Below are 18,239 nucleotides of genomic sequence, written 5' to 3'. Positions count from 1 at the left end.
AATAAACATGTCATTTAGTGTGTGTCTGACTGCGTGTGTCTGTCTGTGAGTCTGTGTGTCTGATTCCGGGTGGGTCTGACTCTAGCCCCGTTAATATATGGTGCTAACATGGGTCCGTCCTGATCTTGTCTACATACTGATAGTGCCCACATGTCCAGAAATGTGTCTACACATGGTATAATAATGTGTCTGTTATCCGTCTGCATTGTCACAAGAGTTCCTGGTCCTTTCATTTATGCAAATGATTTCACAGCTATTCCTTCAGAATAACATTAATTTATTGTAAGACACATATTGATGTAGTCAGTCAATGGTGCCATCTCTCAATGATTTGAGAGGGAGGAATAATGACGATTTAAATGGTTTCTTTGTACAGATCGGCCTACACTAGTAGGATATCCAGACACAATGTGTGTCTGACTACCTCTGGAGTTGGGCAGGATGATCTGTGTCTTTTGAGTGTCTACACCTGTCAAAAAAATGTGGGCACAATCGGGAATGTGGACAAGATCAGGACAAAGGACTCAAGTTAGAACCAGGTATAAACGGGGCTTCTGTATCTATCTATCTGTCTGTCTGTGCGTCTGTGCGTCTAACAGCATGCGTGTGTTTGACTGACAGGTCCAGAACATCACCCAGTCCATGGAGTTGCTGGACCTGCGGACCAACAGGGACCTTCAGTATGTGAGGAACACAGAGAGCCAGATGAAGGCTGTAGACGTCAAGCTGAAGACTGCCTCAGACAACCCCCGAAGCCTCAACCCCAAGAGCTTACAGGTAACGCACATGACATGCGTGCATGTGTCCATTCATCTGTACTGAAATACAATCACACAGGTTTCTTTCTACGTGAAGCATATTTCTAAACTGTGTATGTGAACTTTCTGATAAGAACTGTCTATAGGAACATCCTGGACTCTCAGCACAAGCTTTATAACGTATACTTACTACAGCTTCCTCTACATCACAACACATAATGACACACTAACACTCACATAGCTTATCTTCATCTGCTATTTCAGTGTAATTGAGTCATGTACAGGAGGCAATTTGAGCACAATCAAATGTACCTACATTATTAAAACCCCACTACCAAGCGTAAGTGTTTCTCTCTCTCTCTCTCTCTCTCTCTCTCTCTCTCTCTCTCTCTCTCTCTCTCTCTCTCTCTCTCTCTCTCTCTCTCTCTCTCTCTCTCTCTCTCTCTCTCTCTCTCTCTCTCTATCTCTTAGTTAACAGCCATATATATTCACATTTATCTCATCCTTATCTTCCTACAAGCGGAATCTCAGGCTCCATTATCAGACTGCGTTTTCTGTCTTGCTGTCAGCTGGTCCTTCTCACACGTTTCTTACACTCTGCGGATATTAGATGGACCATGAAATGGTTTGATTAAAAGATGCTTTGATAAATGCCTAATGCATAAAGCCTGATTTACTGCTGGGCCTCTGCACGGCAACAGGGATGGGCCTGGGGAATGGCCCTGTCGGTGTTTCTCTCTCAACACGTTTTATTATTAAAGTCACTGCAATGTTTACAAAAATCCCCCCCCCCCATTCATCAACACATCTTAATAACACTAGCATATGCCAAGGCATGCAAATTCCAATAGCTTTCCAAGTGTGAATAAATACTCATTCACAATCCAATGGGTCCAGAACAAACTGCGTAAGTCTAAAAGCTGCATTTGACTTTCTGTGAGACAGCCTGATGAATGTGTGGGGCTCAACGTCGCCGTTGGTAGAGCACGGGAGATTAACGAGAGGGAATTTTTGCGGCTCGAACGGGGGAAAATGAGATTTATAATGTGGCGCTGTGGGGCTGAGAGCTGCTCCATCACCAGATTTACGATAAACCTTAACAAGGAGAAAACAGCCCCCCCTGTGGTGGACTAGGTTTATTGATGTGCCTGCTGCTCCTAACAGCCTCACAGCACAGGACTGCATCCACGCACCATAGCAGGCAACCTCTCCTCTCCTGCTGCCCCCTTCATCAATACACCGTTGGCCTATGAGAAATCAGCCCCACCACCTCCCTGACAGCAGATCAGTCATGGATGTGGAGCTGAGGCTAGGATAGGATAGGTGGCGTAGGTCCCCGGATGAGGAAGAATGCATTGGAGAATGAAACAATAGAGTCCAGGATCAGCAATGTGTATGAAAACACATTTGGGGATTCGTCATGAGAACGGTAACTAGTTCTGACATTGGAATGCAGTCGGTACCAGCACGCACACAAATCTGCCCTTCTGTTTGCTATGAGTGTGGCTCCTCTCTCTCACTCCTCTTCCTACTGTTTTTCTAATCTAATTTTCCTCTTTGTCACCCCTCTCTCCCTCTCTCCATCCGACCCGCAGGAGTTGAAGGACAAGGTGACCCAGCTGCTCCCCCTACTGCCGGTGTTGGAGCAGTACAAGACGGACGCCCGTCAGATCAGCCGGGTGAGGGAGGAGGTGAGGAACCTGTCGCTGGTGCTCATGGCCATCCAGGAGGAGATGGGAGCCTACGACTACGAGGAGCTGAGACACAGGGTCCTGCTGCTGGAGACCAGGCTCCACTCCTGCATGCAGAAACTGGGTGAGGAGGGTGGAGGGGGGGGGGGGTTGGTATCTGTGGAGATCCATAAATATCCATAAAGGTAAAGATCCATGATGACAGTATACTGATAGAAAGATGCTGACATCCCAACAGCATTGAATGTCTCCTGGCTTGTCATGGACTACTCTACTATGACTGGTTGGAGGTATTCTTCGTGTACATAATATAATACTGCGAGGGCTATTCACATTGACTAGGCAATGTAAGAAAAACCTAAGACAGATCATTTGGAATATGTTCAGGCTAAACGTATTTGTTCACAACCTGAGATGCTGTTGGATTTAGAATAAAGGACATACTGTTTTTCTCAATGAATAGTGAAGCAGTGCTCTCTGAAAGCACTATTATAAATACCAGAGTTCATAGGTTGCCACCTTTCCACCAGTGTACTATCACCAAGAGCAATGTGAAATGTAGCTACAGTAGCTGAGACGCAGGCGATTAATGGTCAACATTCTAGTGATGTTCATGCTCAGTACTAGTATTAAGCTGGATAAATGATCCAGTAATGGCCTAGACACGCCCAGATAAAGTATCATTCTCATGTAATATGTGGAGCTAAACTGATGATTTGACAAAATCCTGCATATATATACTGATGATTTAACAGAAAAGGGGATTTGCAGCTGAAATGTTGCCTTTAACTGTTTAATATTTCACAATATTCTCTGTGTGTGTGTGTGTGTGTGTATGTGTGCGTGTGCGTGTGCGTGTGCGTGTGTGTGTGTGTGTTTCAGGCTGTGGGAAGTTGACCGGCGTCAGTAACCCCATCACCATCCGTGCGTCAGGGTCAAGATTCGGCTCCTGGATGACTGACACCATGATCCCTAGTTCAGACAACCGGGTAAGTTTTCAACATGAACGCCACGCACGAACACGTTGGATTCACTTCCCTTGTGGGGACCAAAACATTGATTCCCATTCAAAATCCTATTTACTCTAACCCCTAAACCTAACCCCAACCCTTAACCTAACCTTAACCCTTACCTTAACCCCTAAAACTAAACCTAACCTTAACCCTAATTATAACCCTAATTGTAACCCTAAGCCTAATCCTTAAACCTAAAAAAGCCCTTTTCCTTGTGGGGACCGACAAAATGCCCCCACTCAGAATTGTCCTTGTTTTACTATCCTTGTGAGGTCTTCTGGTCACCAGAAGGATAGTAAACACCAAACCACACACACACACACACACACACACACACACTGACTCCTGACCCCCAACACAGAGTGTATCACATGGCTTAGACTACAGCTCCACAGGACCCTCACAGGGGGGTTGTATGCTGTAATGCTACTTTGGTGACAGACTATTTTGCCTACAGTCTGTCAGACTCCTGAGAGTCACTGAGAGCTGAGTCACTGATGGATGGCAGCCCTCCCTCCTCTCTCTCTCTCTCCCCCTCTCTCCCTCTCTCCCTCTCTCCTGTCCCACCCCGTCACAGCCACAGTACGCCTGCTGATTAATCATTCTGTCATGGGTGAAGAAATGAACGAGTTGTTTAAGCAGAAGTTTCTCCAATCACCTGGGTAATTACCAGCAGTGTGACTGCCAGCCGAGCAGCAGAGACTGAGACAAGGCTGAGAGCCTGGACACAGATGATATAGTAATGGGTTTTCCTAATTGGAGATGACATGTGGTCGCACGTTAACAAGACCCTCTGGTGTAGAGTGGAGAGGAAAGGAGAGGATAGGAGAGGAGGACAGGGGGAGAGGAGAGGGAGGACAGGAGAAGAGGAGAGGGAGGACAGGGAGTGGTAGAAGGGAAGAGGAGAGGAGAGGAGAGGAGAGGAGAGGAGAGGAGAGGAGAGGAGAGGAGAGGAGAGGAGAGGAGAGGAGGAGGGAGAGAGAGGAGAGGAGAGGAGAGGAGAGGAGAGGAGAGGAGAGGAGAGGAGAGGAGAGGAGAGGAGAGGAGAGGAAGTGGAGGGAGGAGTTAAGAGAGGGGAGGGGATGTGTGGAGGGGGAGAGGAATGGGGGATAGAAGAAATTAGGTAAGAGAGAGATTAGCGGAGGAGAGGACAGACGTTTTGTTCCGTGGGGGAAAAATGAAGATGGCCTTTCTCATCTAAACACTGTCATCATGTCCCAGACTAAATAGATGGAATGTTGTGTTGTAGGTCATCGTCTCCCCCATGCAGACTACTGTGTTTAATGAGCACGCTGCTCACTGACATCACGTTAGAATTCACATCAGTCACTGATCCTATAGCCCATATACTGTACATCCAAGGAGTATCACATTAACACCCATATCCATCACTGTGATCACCTTTGGGAGCTGAAATGTCATTGGCTCCTGAGAGTGAAATGTCATTTGCGCCATACTGCCTCCCAAATGCTACATGACAAAAAACCTCTCTCTCAGACATGCCTGTCTGCCTATGCGTGTCTCAACTAGGGCTCAAGCAAAGCGCCTCCATGCTCTAGAGACTCGTTTAACAGTGAAAACGGGAAATAATACTTAATGCTCTATAATCTTCCCTCCTCCATAATTCAGCTGCTATTCCAGCACCACCCCGGCTCCTGTCCTCCCTCCCTCCATCCCTCCCTCCGGGGATCAGCCTGAAAGCAAGTAGTTAGGACCTAAATCCTTGCATGATACATTAAGAGCAAAAAGTACACATGTGAGCTGACTGTGGTTTAATTGAATCAATTAATAGTGGAGAGGCCAGGGGATGAGTGGAGATTGGGTCATAAAGGGGGCTGATCTGTCAATGTCCTGATCCAGTCATTCTCAGTAGAGAGAGAAAAGACAGAAAGAGACGCTAAAAGGATTGATTTTCTGTAAGTGTGGACTGGAAAAGGGCAGAGAGCAGAGAGCAGTGTGGTTGGCTGGGCTGACTGCAGAGCAGAGAATACAGACAACTTCTTCACTCCCACACACACACACACACACACACACAGTGTACAGCTAACATTGTGGGGACACACAATTCAGTCCCATTCAAAATCCACTTATCCCTAACCATTAACCCTAACCCTAACTGTATTCTTACCCATCCCTAACCCTAACCTTATTTCTAACCCTAACCTTAACCCAAAAACTTAACCTTAACATTAACCTTAACCCTAAACCTAACCCTAGCTCCTAACCCTAACCTTAACCCAAAAACCTAACCTTAACCCTAACCCTAAACCTAACCCTATCTCCTAACCTTTACCGTAACCCAAAAACCTAACCTTAACCCTAACCCTAAACCTAACCCTACCTCCTAACCCTAACCTTAACCCAAAAAACTAACGTTAACCCTAACCCTAAACCTAACCCTAGCTCCTAACCCTAAAACTAACCCTAGCTCCTAACCCTAACCCTAGAACTAACCCTAGCTCCTAACCCTAAACCTAACCCTAGCTCCTAACCCTAAAACTAACCCTAGCTCCTAACCCTAAAACTAACCCTAGCTCCTAACCCTAACCCTAGAACTAACCCTAGCTCCTAACCCTAACCATAAGACTAACCCTAGCTCCTAACCCTAACCCTAAAACTAACCCTAGCTCCTAACCCTAACCCTAAAACTAACCCTAGCTCCTAACTCTAACCCTAAAACTAACCCTAGCTCCTAACCCTAACCCTAAAACTAACCCTAGCTCCTAACCCTAACCCTAAAACTAACCCTAGCTCCTAACCCTAAACCTTAACGTAATTCTAACCCTAACACTAATTCTTAACCTATCTTAACCCTAAACCCCCTAGAAATAGAATTTGACCTTGTGGGGACTAAAAACATTTTTGTTTGTGGGGACTTCTGAATAGTTAAACATGTCCACACACACACACGCACGCACACACACACAAGAGATCAATAGCACTGTACGCACTGCACGTACACCACACAAACACACTCAAATGCACACACCTACGCTCACTCGTATGAACAAACACACACTTTGCTCAGGGCACCGCCGTAGGCAGTTTATCCAGGAAGAAAGACCACACTGACACTCTATGCCTGAAGATCAGACACCTCTGATGTAATGGAGCACAACGCTATCACTATGTTTACACCCTCTTTGTCTCTCTAGGTGTGGTCCATGGATGGCTACTTTAAAGGTCGTCGTGTCCTGGAGTACCGCACCCTAAACGACTTCATGAAAGGCCAGAACTTCGTTCAGCACCTGCTGCCCCACCCCTGGGCGGGGACCGGCCATGTGGTCTACAACGGCTCCCTGTACTACAACAAGTACCAGAGCAACATCATCATCAAGTACCACTTCAGGTCCCGCAGTGTTCTGGTGCAGCGCAGTCTCAGTGGGGCCGGCTACAACAACACCTTCCCCTACTCCTGGGGAGGCTCCTCAGACATCGACCTGATGGCAGACGAGAACGGCTTGTGGGCCGTCTACACCACCATCCCCAACGCCGGCAACATCGTCATCAGCCGCCTGGAGCCGCAGAGCCTGGAGGTGCTGCAGACGTGGGACACAGGGTTCCCCAAGCGCAGCGCCGGAGAGTCTTTCATGATCTGTAGCACGCTGTACGTCACCAACTCCCACCTGGCCGGGGCTAAGATCTACTTCGCCTACTACACCAACTCCTCTAGCTACGAGTACACAGACATCCCCTTCCATAACCAGTACTCCCACATCTCCATGATGGACTATAACCCCAGGGAGAGGGTGCTGTACACCTGGAACAACGGACACCAGGTGCTCTACAATGTCACTCTGTTCCAGGTCGTTAAGACCGCTGGGGACTAGAGACACCAGGGGTGGCTGGTGTCATTTTACATCAGAGGACGGGCCTATTGTAATGGACGGAATAGAATGAATGGAACGATATCAAACAAGCATTCCATTGATTCCATTCCAGTCATTGCTATGAGCCGTCCTCCGTTCACAAGCCTCCAGAGACACCCCGAGCTAGCCTGGTCTCGGGTCTGTTGTGCTGTCTTGACAACTCCTAGTGTGACATTGACCATATGTGTTGGAAAGATAGCACAGATCTGGGACCAGGCTAACCCAGAGGCAGAGTCAGACCGAACACACAACAAAACTATAATGCTGTTATGGAGAGGGGGGGCAGACAGATGGACGGAAGGAGGCTTGGACTTTTTTAAAGCATTCCAATCTTCTTCATAGACTGCTGTTATTCATTCGGGAAAAAATACACTCCGACAGCAAGGTCAGTAGATATATACAGACTTTCTGATTTTCTTTTCTGTGATGAGTAAGCATGGTTCTTTTTATTTGTGATGAGAAATAAATATCAACCTTTACCATTTCAAACGTTGTCCTTTATTGTGGCTCCTGCCTCTTGAGTAGAGTACGTCCACCAGTATTCTCTTTGAGAGCTGAAATAGCTCATTTTTAAAATTGATTTTCATTATGAAAGCTCCATTTCCTTCAATAATCATTCTAACGGGACAGAAGAAACAACACTCAAAATACCATGTCCATCTTGAGCTCTCACTACCTGGAGATCTCAAAGAATACAGCCTCAATGTTGTTGTTTCCAAGGTGATCACTCTGTGAAGGAACAAGAGTGGTCATAAATAGTGTGGATGAAAAGGAAAGAGGTGTGAAGGGATTGGAGAGTGTGAGAGCGAGAGCGAGAGAGAGATATGAAAATTGTAAAGATAAATGTGACAACATTAGCATTGAGGCAGAGAACTGACATCCCAGGCAACACTGACTCCAACTGTTGCTGTTTGCGTTTGGCGTCTCTTTAAAAGTGCACAGCTCTTCTCCAGCCCCCGCTGCACTACAATGGACAGACAGACACACTCAGTATGACACCACCTGCATAAACAGTGACCTTTTAACTGTGTTCCAGTTCATTCAATGACACATAAAATCAAAACTCCCAACAAAATATTCTAAAATCCCCCTTGGCATTTCAGGTTTATCTCTGAAAGGCAGAGGAGTTTGGATAGAGACAATTTTATTTTCATTTTATTCATTTATACAGGTTGAGACGAAATCAGATCTCTTTTTAGAAGAGACCCAGGAGAAAGAAACAGGAGGATGAGGTGGTGAGGGGAAGCCCTGGGTTACCATGGTGATCTGATTCTCTGGTAGGTGACCTTTCTATTGGTCAGCCTTCATGCAGTCCATGACCCGATGAGTTCACAGACAAGAGCAAGGCTGACATTTCACTAGCAGAAGGACGTGTGGGAACGCAGGACAATACGAAAACTCAGACGATGAACTCAAAACACAAAGGAGCTGTCTCAATAGCTTTCCTTTGAGACTTCACGTAGACACAAATCAATCTAATTCAGCATGGAGGATAACACAGGCCGTATCTCCCACAGAGTATTGGTCTCATGTAAAAAAAATAAAAAGCTTTTATTACGGTATGGTTACTCCCAGTGGCGCTCGAAATGGCACACTGCACCCCATAGAGCTCTGGTCCAAAGTAATGGACTTTATAGGCAATAGGGTGCCATTTTGGATGCACCCCCTGAGAGACAGTCCACTAAGAGAGGCTGTGTTTCATGACAAGGTCCAATTGTTCATCCATCCGAGTTGAGCGGAGAGGAAGGACACGTACAGCTGTGATGAAACGGAGGAAATAATAATCATTTTGGGATCTTAACAGTTGCCCATTTTAAATATGCATACACACACTGTAGAGCTACAGCTGAAGTCTGAAATTTACTTAGGTTGGAGTCATTAAAACTCGTTTTTCAACCACTCCATAAATTTCTTGTTAACAAACTATAGTTTTGGCAAGTCGGTTAAGACATCTACTTTGTGCATGACAAGTCATTTTTACAACAATAATTTACAGACAGATTATTTCACTTCTAATTCACTGTATGACAATTCCAGTGGGTCAGACGTTTACATACACTAAGTTGACTGCCATTAAACAGCTTGGAAAATTCCAGAAAATGATGTCATGGCTTTAGAAGCTTCTGATAGGCTAATTGACATCATTTGAGTCAATTGGAGGTGTACCTGTGGACGTATTTCAAGACCTACCTTCAAACTCAGTGCCTCTTTGCTTGACATCATGGGAAAATCAAAAGAAATCAGCCAAGACCTCAGAAAAAAATTGTAGACCTCCACAAGTCTGCTTCATCCTTGGGAGCAATTTCCAAATGCCTGAAGGTACCACTTTCATCTGTACAAACAATAGTATGCAAGTATAAACACCATGGGACCACGCAGCCGTCATACCGCTCAGGAAGGAGACGCATTCTGTCTCTTAGAGATTAACGTACTTTGCTGTGAAAAGTGCAAATCAATCCCAGAATAATAATAATAATAATAATAACAGCAAAGGACCTTGTGAATATGCTTGGAGGAAACAGGTACAAAAGTATCTATATCCTGTATCGACATAACCAGAAAGGCCGCTCAGCTAGGAAGAAGCCACTGCTCCAAAACCGCCATAAAAAAGCCAGACTATGGTTTGAAACTGCACATGGCGACAAAGATCGAATTTTTTGAGAACTGTCCTCTGGTCTGATGAAGCAAAAATAGAAGTGTTTGGCCATAATGACCATCGTTATGTTTGGAGGAAAAAGGGGGAGGCTTGCAAGCCGAAGAACACTATCCCAACCGTGAAGCATGGTGGTGACAGTATCATGTTGTAGGGATGCTTTGCTGCAGGAGGGGACTGGTGCTCTTCACAAAATATATAGCATCATGAGGAAGGAACATTATGTGGATATATTGAAGCAACATCTCAAGACATCAGTCAGGAGGAATGGGCCAAAATTCACCCAACTTATTGTTGGAAGCTTGTGGAAGGCTTGACCCAAGTTAAACAATTTAAAGGCAATGCTACCGAATACTAATTGAGTGTATGTAAACTTCTGACCCACTGGGAATGTGATGAAAGAAATAAAAGCTGAAATAAATAATTATCTTTACTATTATTCTGACATTTCACATTCTTAAAATAAAGTGGTGATCCTAACTGAACTAAAACAGGGAATGTTTACTAGGATTAAGTGTCAGGAATTGTCAACAGCCTCCTGTGACACATGTATTTCCAAAACCTTAAAATTATAATTTCTATCTTACATCCTCCTAAACAATCATATCCACCCAAAGGAAACTCTAATATATATAATGTCACCGTTTTCAGGCTTTATTTCAACAAACTTCTGCTTCAATTAGAGGATTTTGGTCCATAACATGGCTCTGCCCATTGGAAGCCTCAGGCAAGGATTCAGTCAATTGCAGATAGTGACTTTCCAGAAATGTGTTTGATCTGCATAGCAACATGTCCTGGATGGAGGGAGATGGAGGCTTGATTTAGAAACCGCCAGTCCGTAGCGTTCAACTCATTAAAGTGATCCAGAGCACACAACCAGACTGACAATCTCTACAAGTGTCAACTCCCTCTATCCAGGACATGCTGCTGTGCAAATCAAACACTTCACACTTCTCAAAGTGATATCCTGAAAAATCCACTATCTGTGATTGATTGGATCCTAGCGTTAATGCAATCCAAGGAGAGAAGTTTGAACCATGAAGTGGCATAGTAAGAGTTCATTCACTCAGAGCTAGCTGCCTATAAGCATGCATGTCTACTCTGCTCTGCTCTGCACGCACTCGCTCTGATTGACTCATATAATAGTGGGAGACAGTGTGATGGAGAGGAGAGGGGCAGAGCTGAATGGGGAGAAGACAGAGAGAGAAACAGTCCCATCCACACTGGTCCCTGAGAGTTGTGAGAGCCCGTTCCCATCCCACCACCATGGGGAGGCAGGGTAGCCTAGTGGTTAGAGTGTTGGACTAGTAACCGCAAGGTTGCAAGTTCGAATCCCTGTGCTGACAAGGTACAAACCTGTCATCTTGCCCCTGAATAGGCAGTTAACCCACTGTTCCTAGGCTGTCATTGAAATAACTGACTTGCCTATTCAAATGAATCATGCATCTGTCTTGTGGAGGGGCAGAAGAAAACGTCTATTATACATATAAAGCTGCTGTGTCGTTTGTCTGAAGCAGCAAAGATTCCCTGCTGTTAAACTAAGACTTACAGTGCGGTATGCAAGCTCTGACAGCTGCTTTATATCCAGCCAATTAAACCATCAGTTCTATCCTGCCTGCTATACTGAACCGGAGGGAGGTACACATACACACAGTTACACTGCCATATTCCTTCTCTTCAGATTGTCCTACAGTATCTTCATAACTCTGGATGGACACTCTCTCCCTAGAGTACAGAAGAGAGAGGGAGAGATGGAAATGAAAGATGTCTCCCGAGAGACCCTCTCCTTTAACTGGTGTGTTTAATAGCGTTTTGGAGCAGCCATCGATCCTCCCAGCTCTATAGTCTAATTAGGATCTGTGAAGGACAGTAAAGCTGTAGCAGTATTCTGGGGCACAGCCATGGATCGTTTGGTTTTACACCTGTGATGTTCTGACATGGCACACTTCATTGAGACAGTGAAGATTTGACATGAAATGTAGCTGATGGGGGTGGGGCCACGTGGACTCCTGCTCCCCCAATCTCCCTCTGTATTTACGCTGCTGTAGGTTAGTGGACAGGGCAGAGGGCTCGGCCGCACAGCGGAAGGAAGCAGCTGGGGTCAGGGCTAATGTTAGGGTTAGGGTAGAAAAAGGAGATGTGGCCTGACCTGCCTCAAGACACGAAAAGGATGAAGGGCTCTATTCAGTCTGTATCACGGAAGCATAACAGATGGCGCAATATAAATGTGAAGGTTAGAGTTAGGGCTGAACCGGGGTGTGGACATGAAGTTAGGGTAGGGCTGAACCGGGGTGTGGACATGAAGCTAGGGTAGGGATGAACCGGGGTGTGGACATGAAGTTAGGGTAGGGATGAACCGGGGTGTGGACATGAAGTTAGGTTAGGGCTGAACCGGGGTGTGGACATGAAGCTAGAGTAGGGATGAACCGGGGTGTGGACATGAAGTTAGGGTAGGGATGAACCGGGGTGTGGACATGAAGCTAGGGTAGGGATGAACCGGGGTGTGGACATGAAGCTAGGGTGGGGATGAACCGGGGTGTGAACATGAAGCTAGGGTAGGGATGAACCGGGGTGTGGACATGAAGCTAGGGTAGGGACGAACCGGGGTGTGGACATGAAGATAGGGTAGAGATAGGGTTAGAGTTAGGGCTGAACCGGGGTGTGGACATGAAGTTAGGGTAGGGATAGGGTTAGAGTTAGGGCTGAACCGGGTGTGGACATGAAGCTAGGGTAGGGATAGGGTTAGAGTTAGGGCTGAACCGGGGTGTGGACATGAAGCTAGGGTAGGGATAGGGTTAGAGTTAGGGCTGAACCGGTGTGTGGACATGAAGCTAGGGTAGGGATGAACTGGGGTGTGGACATGAAGCTAGGGTAGGGATGAACCAGGGTGTGGACATGAAGCTAGGGTAGGGATGAACTGGGGTGTGGACATGAAGCTATGGTAGGGATGAACTGGGGTGCGGACATGAAGCTAGGGTAGGGATAGGGTTAGAGTTAGGCCTGAACCCGGGGTGTGGACATGAAGCTAGGGTAGGGATGAACTGGGGTGTGGACATGAAGCTAGGGTAGGGATGAACTGGGGTGTGGACATGAAGCTAGGGTAGGGATAGGGTTAGAGTTAGGGCTGAACCGGGGTGTGGACATGAAGCTAGGGTAGGGATGAACTGGGGTGTGGACATGAAGCTAGGGTAGGGATGAACTGTGGTGTGGACATGAAGCTAGGGTAGGGATAGGGTTAGAGTTAGGGCTGAACAGGGGTGTGGACATGAATCTAGGGTAGGGCTGAACCGGGGTGTGGACATGAAGCTAGGGTAGGGATAGGGTTAGAGTTAGGGCTGAACCGGGGTGTGGACATGAAGCTAGGGTAGGGATAGGATTAGAGTTAGAGCTGAACCGGGGTGTGGACATGAAGCTAGAGTAGGGATGAACCGGTGTGTGGACATGAAGTTAGGGTAGGGATGAACCGGGATGTGGACATGAAGTTAGGGTAGGGATGAACCGGGGTGTGGACATGAAGCTAGGGTAGGGATGAACCGGGGTGTAGACATGAAGCTAGGGTAGGGATGAACCGGGGTGTGGACATGAAGCTAGGGTAGGGATGAACTGGGGTGTGAACATGAAGCTAGGGTGGGGATGAACCGGGGTGTGGACATGAAGCTAGGGTAGGGATGAACTGGGGTGTGGACATGAAGCTAGGGTAGGGATGAACCGGGGTGTGGACATGAAGCTAGGGTAGGGATAGGGTTAGAGTTAGAGCTGAACCGGGGTGTGGACATGAAGCTAGGGTAGGGATAGGGTTAGAGTTAGGGCTGAACCGGGTGTGGACATGAAGCTAGGGTAGGGATAGGGTTAGAGTTAGGGCTGAACCGGGGTGTGGACATGAAGCTAGGGTTGGGATGAACCGGGGTGTGGACATGAAGCTAGGGTAGGGATGAACCAGGGTGTGGACATGAAGCTAGGGTAGGGATGAACTGGGGTGTGGACATGAAGCTAGGGTAGGGATGAACTGGGGTGTGGACATGAAGCTAGGGTAGGGATAGGGTTAGAGTTAGGGCTGAACTGGGGTGTGGACATGAAGCTAGGGTAGGGATGAACTGGGGTGTGGACATGAAGCTAGTGTAGGGATGAACTGGGGTGTGGACATGAAGCTAGGGTAGTGATAGGGTTAGAGTTAGGGCTGAACTGGGGTGTGGACATAAAGCTAGGGTAGGGATGAACCTGGGTGTGGACATGAAGCTAGGGTAGGGATAGGGTTAGAGTTAGGGCTGAACCGGGGTGTGGACATGAAGCTAGGGTAGGGATAGGATTAGAGTTAGGGCTGAACCGGGGTGTGGACATGAAGCTAGGGTAGGGATAGGGTTAGAGTTAGGGCTGAACTGGGGTGTGGACATGAAGCTAGGGTAGGGATGAACCGGGGTGTGGACATGAAGCTAGGGTAGGGATGAACTGGGGTGTGGACATGAAGCTAGGGTAGGGATGAACCGGGGTTTGGACATGAAGCTAGGGTAGGGATGAACTGGGGTGTGGACATGAAGCTAGGGTAGGGATGAACCGGGGTGTGGACATGAAGCTAGGGTAGGGATGAACCGGGGTGTGGACATGAAGCTAGGGTAGGGGAGGGTTAGAGTTAGAGCTGAACCGGGGTGTGGACATGAAGCTAGGGTAGGGATAGGGTTAGAGTTAGGGCTGAACCGGGGTGTGGACATGAAGCTAGGGTAGGGATGTACTGGGGTGTGGACATGAAGCTAGGGTAGGGATAGGGTTAGAGTTGGAGCTGAACCGGGGTGTGGACATGAAGCTATGGTAGGGATAGGGTTAGAGTTAGGGCTGAACCGGGGTGTGGACATGAAGCTAGGGTAGTGATAGGGTTAATGTGGTACAGCAGTTCGAGAAGTGCCATATTAAATCCCCACTAGGACTTATTTCTAGGTTTGGTGCCTGTATCCTGCAGTGTGCTGATAAAGAAAAGTGTGTAAACGCTTTTCATTCACAATATCAAAAGTCTGTGTATTAACACGGCATTTACGTGACGTGTGTCACTCTTTCTCCTCCACTACGTCACTGTTTCTCCTCCACTACGTCACTGTTTCTCCTCCACTACGTCACTGTTTCTCCTCCACTACGTCACTGTAGGGTAGGGATAGGGTTAGAGTTAGGGCTGAACTGGGGTTCTCCTCCACTACGTCACTGTTTCTCCTCCACTACGTCACTGTTTCTCCTCCACTACGTCACTGTTTCTCCTCCACTACGTCACTGTTTCTCCTCCACTACGTCACTGTTTCTCCTCCACTACGTCACTGTTTCTCCTCCACTACGTCACTGTTTCTCCTCCACTAAGTCACTGTTTCTCCTCCACTACGTCACTGTTTCTCCTCCACTACGTCACCGTTTCTCCTCCACTACGTCACTGTTTCTCCTCCACTACGTCACTGTTTCTCCTCCACTAAGTCACCGTTTCTCCTCCACTACGTCACTGTTTCTCCTCCACTACGTCACTGTTTCTCCTCCACTACGTCACTGTTTCTCCTCCACTACGTCACTGTTTCTCCTCCACTACGTCACTGTTTCTCCTCCACTACGTCACTGTTTCTCCTCCACTACGTCACTGTTTCTCCTCCACTACGTCACTGCCCGTGTCACAGGTGTAAATCAGGGCTGATATTGTGATGAGCAGGCTGTTAGTGTCAGTGCTTGTCGATGTATGTTCCTGTTCCAGGGATCATGGCCTTGACTGATGTCACGTCCTCCAGACTAGAACATGATATAGAGGTGGGTCTATAAAAGTCACTGAGTAGCCTGGAGAACAGCAGCATTAGTGTTAACGGAGGTATACACCACCTCCGTCTGTCAGCACAGTGAACATTACATGTGTTTACTAAAACTTTCACAGTGCCATTAGGATCTCAACTGAATGGAACGCTCAGTATCCTGCAGTTCAGTTTCAGTTCTGTTGTCTCTGTCTCAGCTTCTATTGTCTCTGTCTCAGCTTCTATTGTCTCTGTCTCAGCTTCTATTGTCTCTGTCTTGACCTCTATTGTCTCTGTCTCAGCCTCTATTGTCTCTGTCTCAGCTTCTATTGTCTCTGTCTCAGCCTCTATTGTCTCTGTCTCAGCTTCTATTGTCTCTGTCTCAACTTCTATTGTCTCTGTCTCAGCCTCTATTGTCTCTGTCTCAGCCTCTATTGTCTCTGTCTCAGCCTCTATTGTCTCTGTCTCAGCTTCTATTGTCTCTGTCTCAGCCTCTATTGTCTCTGTCTCAGCTTCTATTGTCTCTGTCTCAGCTTCTATTGTCTCTGTCTCAGCTTCTATTGTCTCTGTCTCAGCCTCTATTGTCTCTGTCTCAGCTTCTATTGGCTCTGTCTCAGCCTCTATTGTCTCTGTCTCAGCTTCTATTGTCTCTGTCTCAGCTTCTATTGTCTCTGTCTCAGCCTCTATTGTCTCTGTCTCAGCTTCTATTGGCTCTGTCTCAGCCTCTATTGTCTCTGTCTCAGCTTCTATTGTCTCTGTCTCAGCTTCTATTGTCTCTGTCTCAGCCTCTATTGTCTCTGTCTCAGCTTCTATTGTCTCTGTCTCAGCCTCTTCTCACATCAACAGCCATTTATTTGGGAACAGAAGGAATACATGGGCTTCAATGTTAAAAACCCTCCCTCCTGTCTCTTCTCTCTCTCTCTCTCCCTCTTCCTCCGTCCTCGCTCCCACACTTTCTCCCCCTTCCTCATTTCCTCTCAGATAATGCGTCACCAGCCAGGAACAGAGTGAATTCATTTTTCAAGAACAAGCTGTCTATTCGTTTTGTGGCGCGTGGTGTTGGTGTGTGGATTGAAATGTACATATACAATAGTGAAATAAATACAGACTGAGAGGACGTGAAGCGCAACAGCGCTGACGGAGCAATAACGAGCTCAAACTCTCATCGGATGCTCAAATCTTTAACAGAACCTTGAGGTGCGAGAGGGAGGAGGGAGTGCTCCAGGGGAGAGAGAGAGAGAGAGAGAGAGAGAGAGAGAGAGAGAGAGAGAGAGAGAGAGAGAGAGAGAGAGAGAGAGAGAGAGAGAGAGAGAGAGAGAGAGAGAGAGAGAGAGAGAGAGAGAGAGAGAGAGAGAGAGAGAGAGAGAGAGAGAGAGAGTGAGAGAGAGAGTGAGAGAGTGAGAGAGAGAGAAGAGAGAGAGAGAGAGAGAGAGAGAGAGAGAGAGAGAGAGAGAGAGAGAGAGAGAGAGAGAGAGAGAGAGAGAGAGAGAGAGAGAGAGAGAGAGAGAGAGAGAGAGAGAGAGAGAGAGGAGTGAAATCTGGGCTGAGGTGAGGAGACGGGAGGGATCAGAAGCCTTTTTCTGCTGTAGTTACTGTCAGTTAGATGAGGGGCTGTTCTCCCCCTCTGTTATAACAAGAGAAGAGGAGGCAGGGGAAGCATCTCAGAAGAGAGAGAGAGAATCTATTTCCTTCTGCTTCTCCCTTCCGCCTCCTCCTCTAGCCTCATTCCATGACGGAAAAATGAGAAAGAAGCAGGCTGCCTGTCATAGGACAACAGGGGTTCGTTCTGGTGCAGAGGGGAGCAGGCCAAGGCCCACTTTAGACATCACAAAGCTACACTACATGACCAAAGGTATGTGGACACCTGCTTGTCGAACATCTTATTCCAAAATCATGTGCATTAAAATGGAATTGCCCCCCCCCCCCCCTTTGCTGCTAAAACAACTTCCACTCTTCTGGGAAGGCTTTCCACTAGATGATGGAACATTTCTGTGAGGACTTGCTTCCATTCAGCCACAAGAGCATTAGTGAGGTCGGGCACTGATGTTGGCCGATTAGGCCTGGCTCGCAGTCGGCGTTCCAATTCATCCTAAAGGTGTTCAATGGGGTTGAGGTCATGGCTCTGTGCAGGCCAGTGAAGTTCTTCCACACCGATCTCGACAAACCATTTCTGTATGGACCTCGCTTTTTGTATGGGGGCATTGTCATGCTGAAACAGGAAAGGTCCTTTCGCAAACTGTTGCCACAAAGTTGGAAGCACAGGGTCATCTAGAATGTCATTGTACAGTAGCGTTAAGATTTCCATTCCTTGGAGCTAAAGGACCTAGCCCGAACCATGAAAAACAGCCCCAGACCAATTTTCCTCCTCCACCAAACTTTACAGTTGTCACTATGCATTGGGGCAGTTAGGCAACTCTAGCAGCGCAGAAATTTGACAAATTGACTTGATGGAAAGTTGGCATCCTATGACGCTGCCACATTGAAAGTCACTTAGCTATTCAGTAAGGC

At 47.2% G+C, this 18,239-nt stretch overlaps 1 protein-coding gene across 2 annotated transcripts in view; it reads left to right on the top strand.

The window, feature by feature from the left end:
* The window catches only part of olfm2a (olfactomedin 2a), a 163,926-nt gene extending 156,113 nt beyond the window's left edge, over positions 1 to 7,813 (top strand). For both annotated transcript variants that reach the window (XM_046330590.1, XM_046330589.1), the window contains exons 3-6: positions 622 to 777; positions 2,354 to 2,573; positions 3,332 to 3,438; positions 6,618 to 7,813. In XM_046330590.1, coding sequence (XP_046186546.1) covers positions 622 to 777; positions 2,354 to 2,573; positions 3,332 to 3,438; positions 6,618 to 7,292 — 1,158 coding nt within the window. In that variant the 3' untranslated portion in view covers positions 7,293 to 7,813. The remainder of the gene's footprint in view (positions 1 to 621; positions 778 to 2,353; positions 2,574 to 3,331; positions 3,439 to 6,617) is intronic.
* Positions 7,814 to 18,239: the final 10,426 nt, after the last annotated feature.

The sequence above is a fragment of the Oncorhynchus gorbuscha genome, linkage group LG26 (genome assembly GCF_021184085.1).
Source record: "Oncorhynchus gorbuscha isolate QuinsamMale2020 ecotype Even-year linkage group LG26, OgorEven_v1.0, whole genome shotgun sequence".
Lineage (NCBI taxonomy): Eukaryota > Metazoa > Chordata > Actinopteri > Salmoniformes > Salmonidae > Oncorhynchus > Oncorhynchus gorbuscha.
Note: the sequence above shows the minus strand (reverse complement) of the source record. Positions and strands in the feature narration are given on the sequence as shown.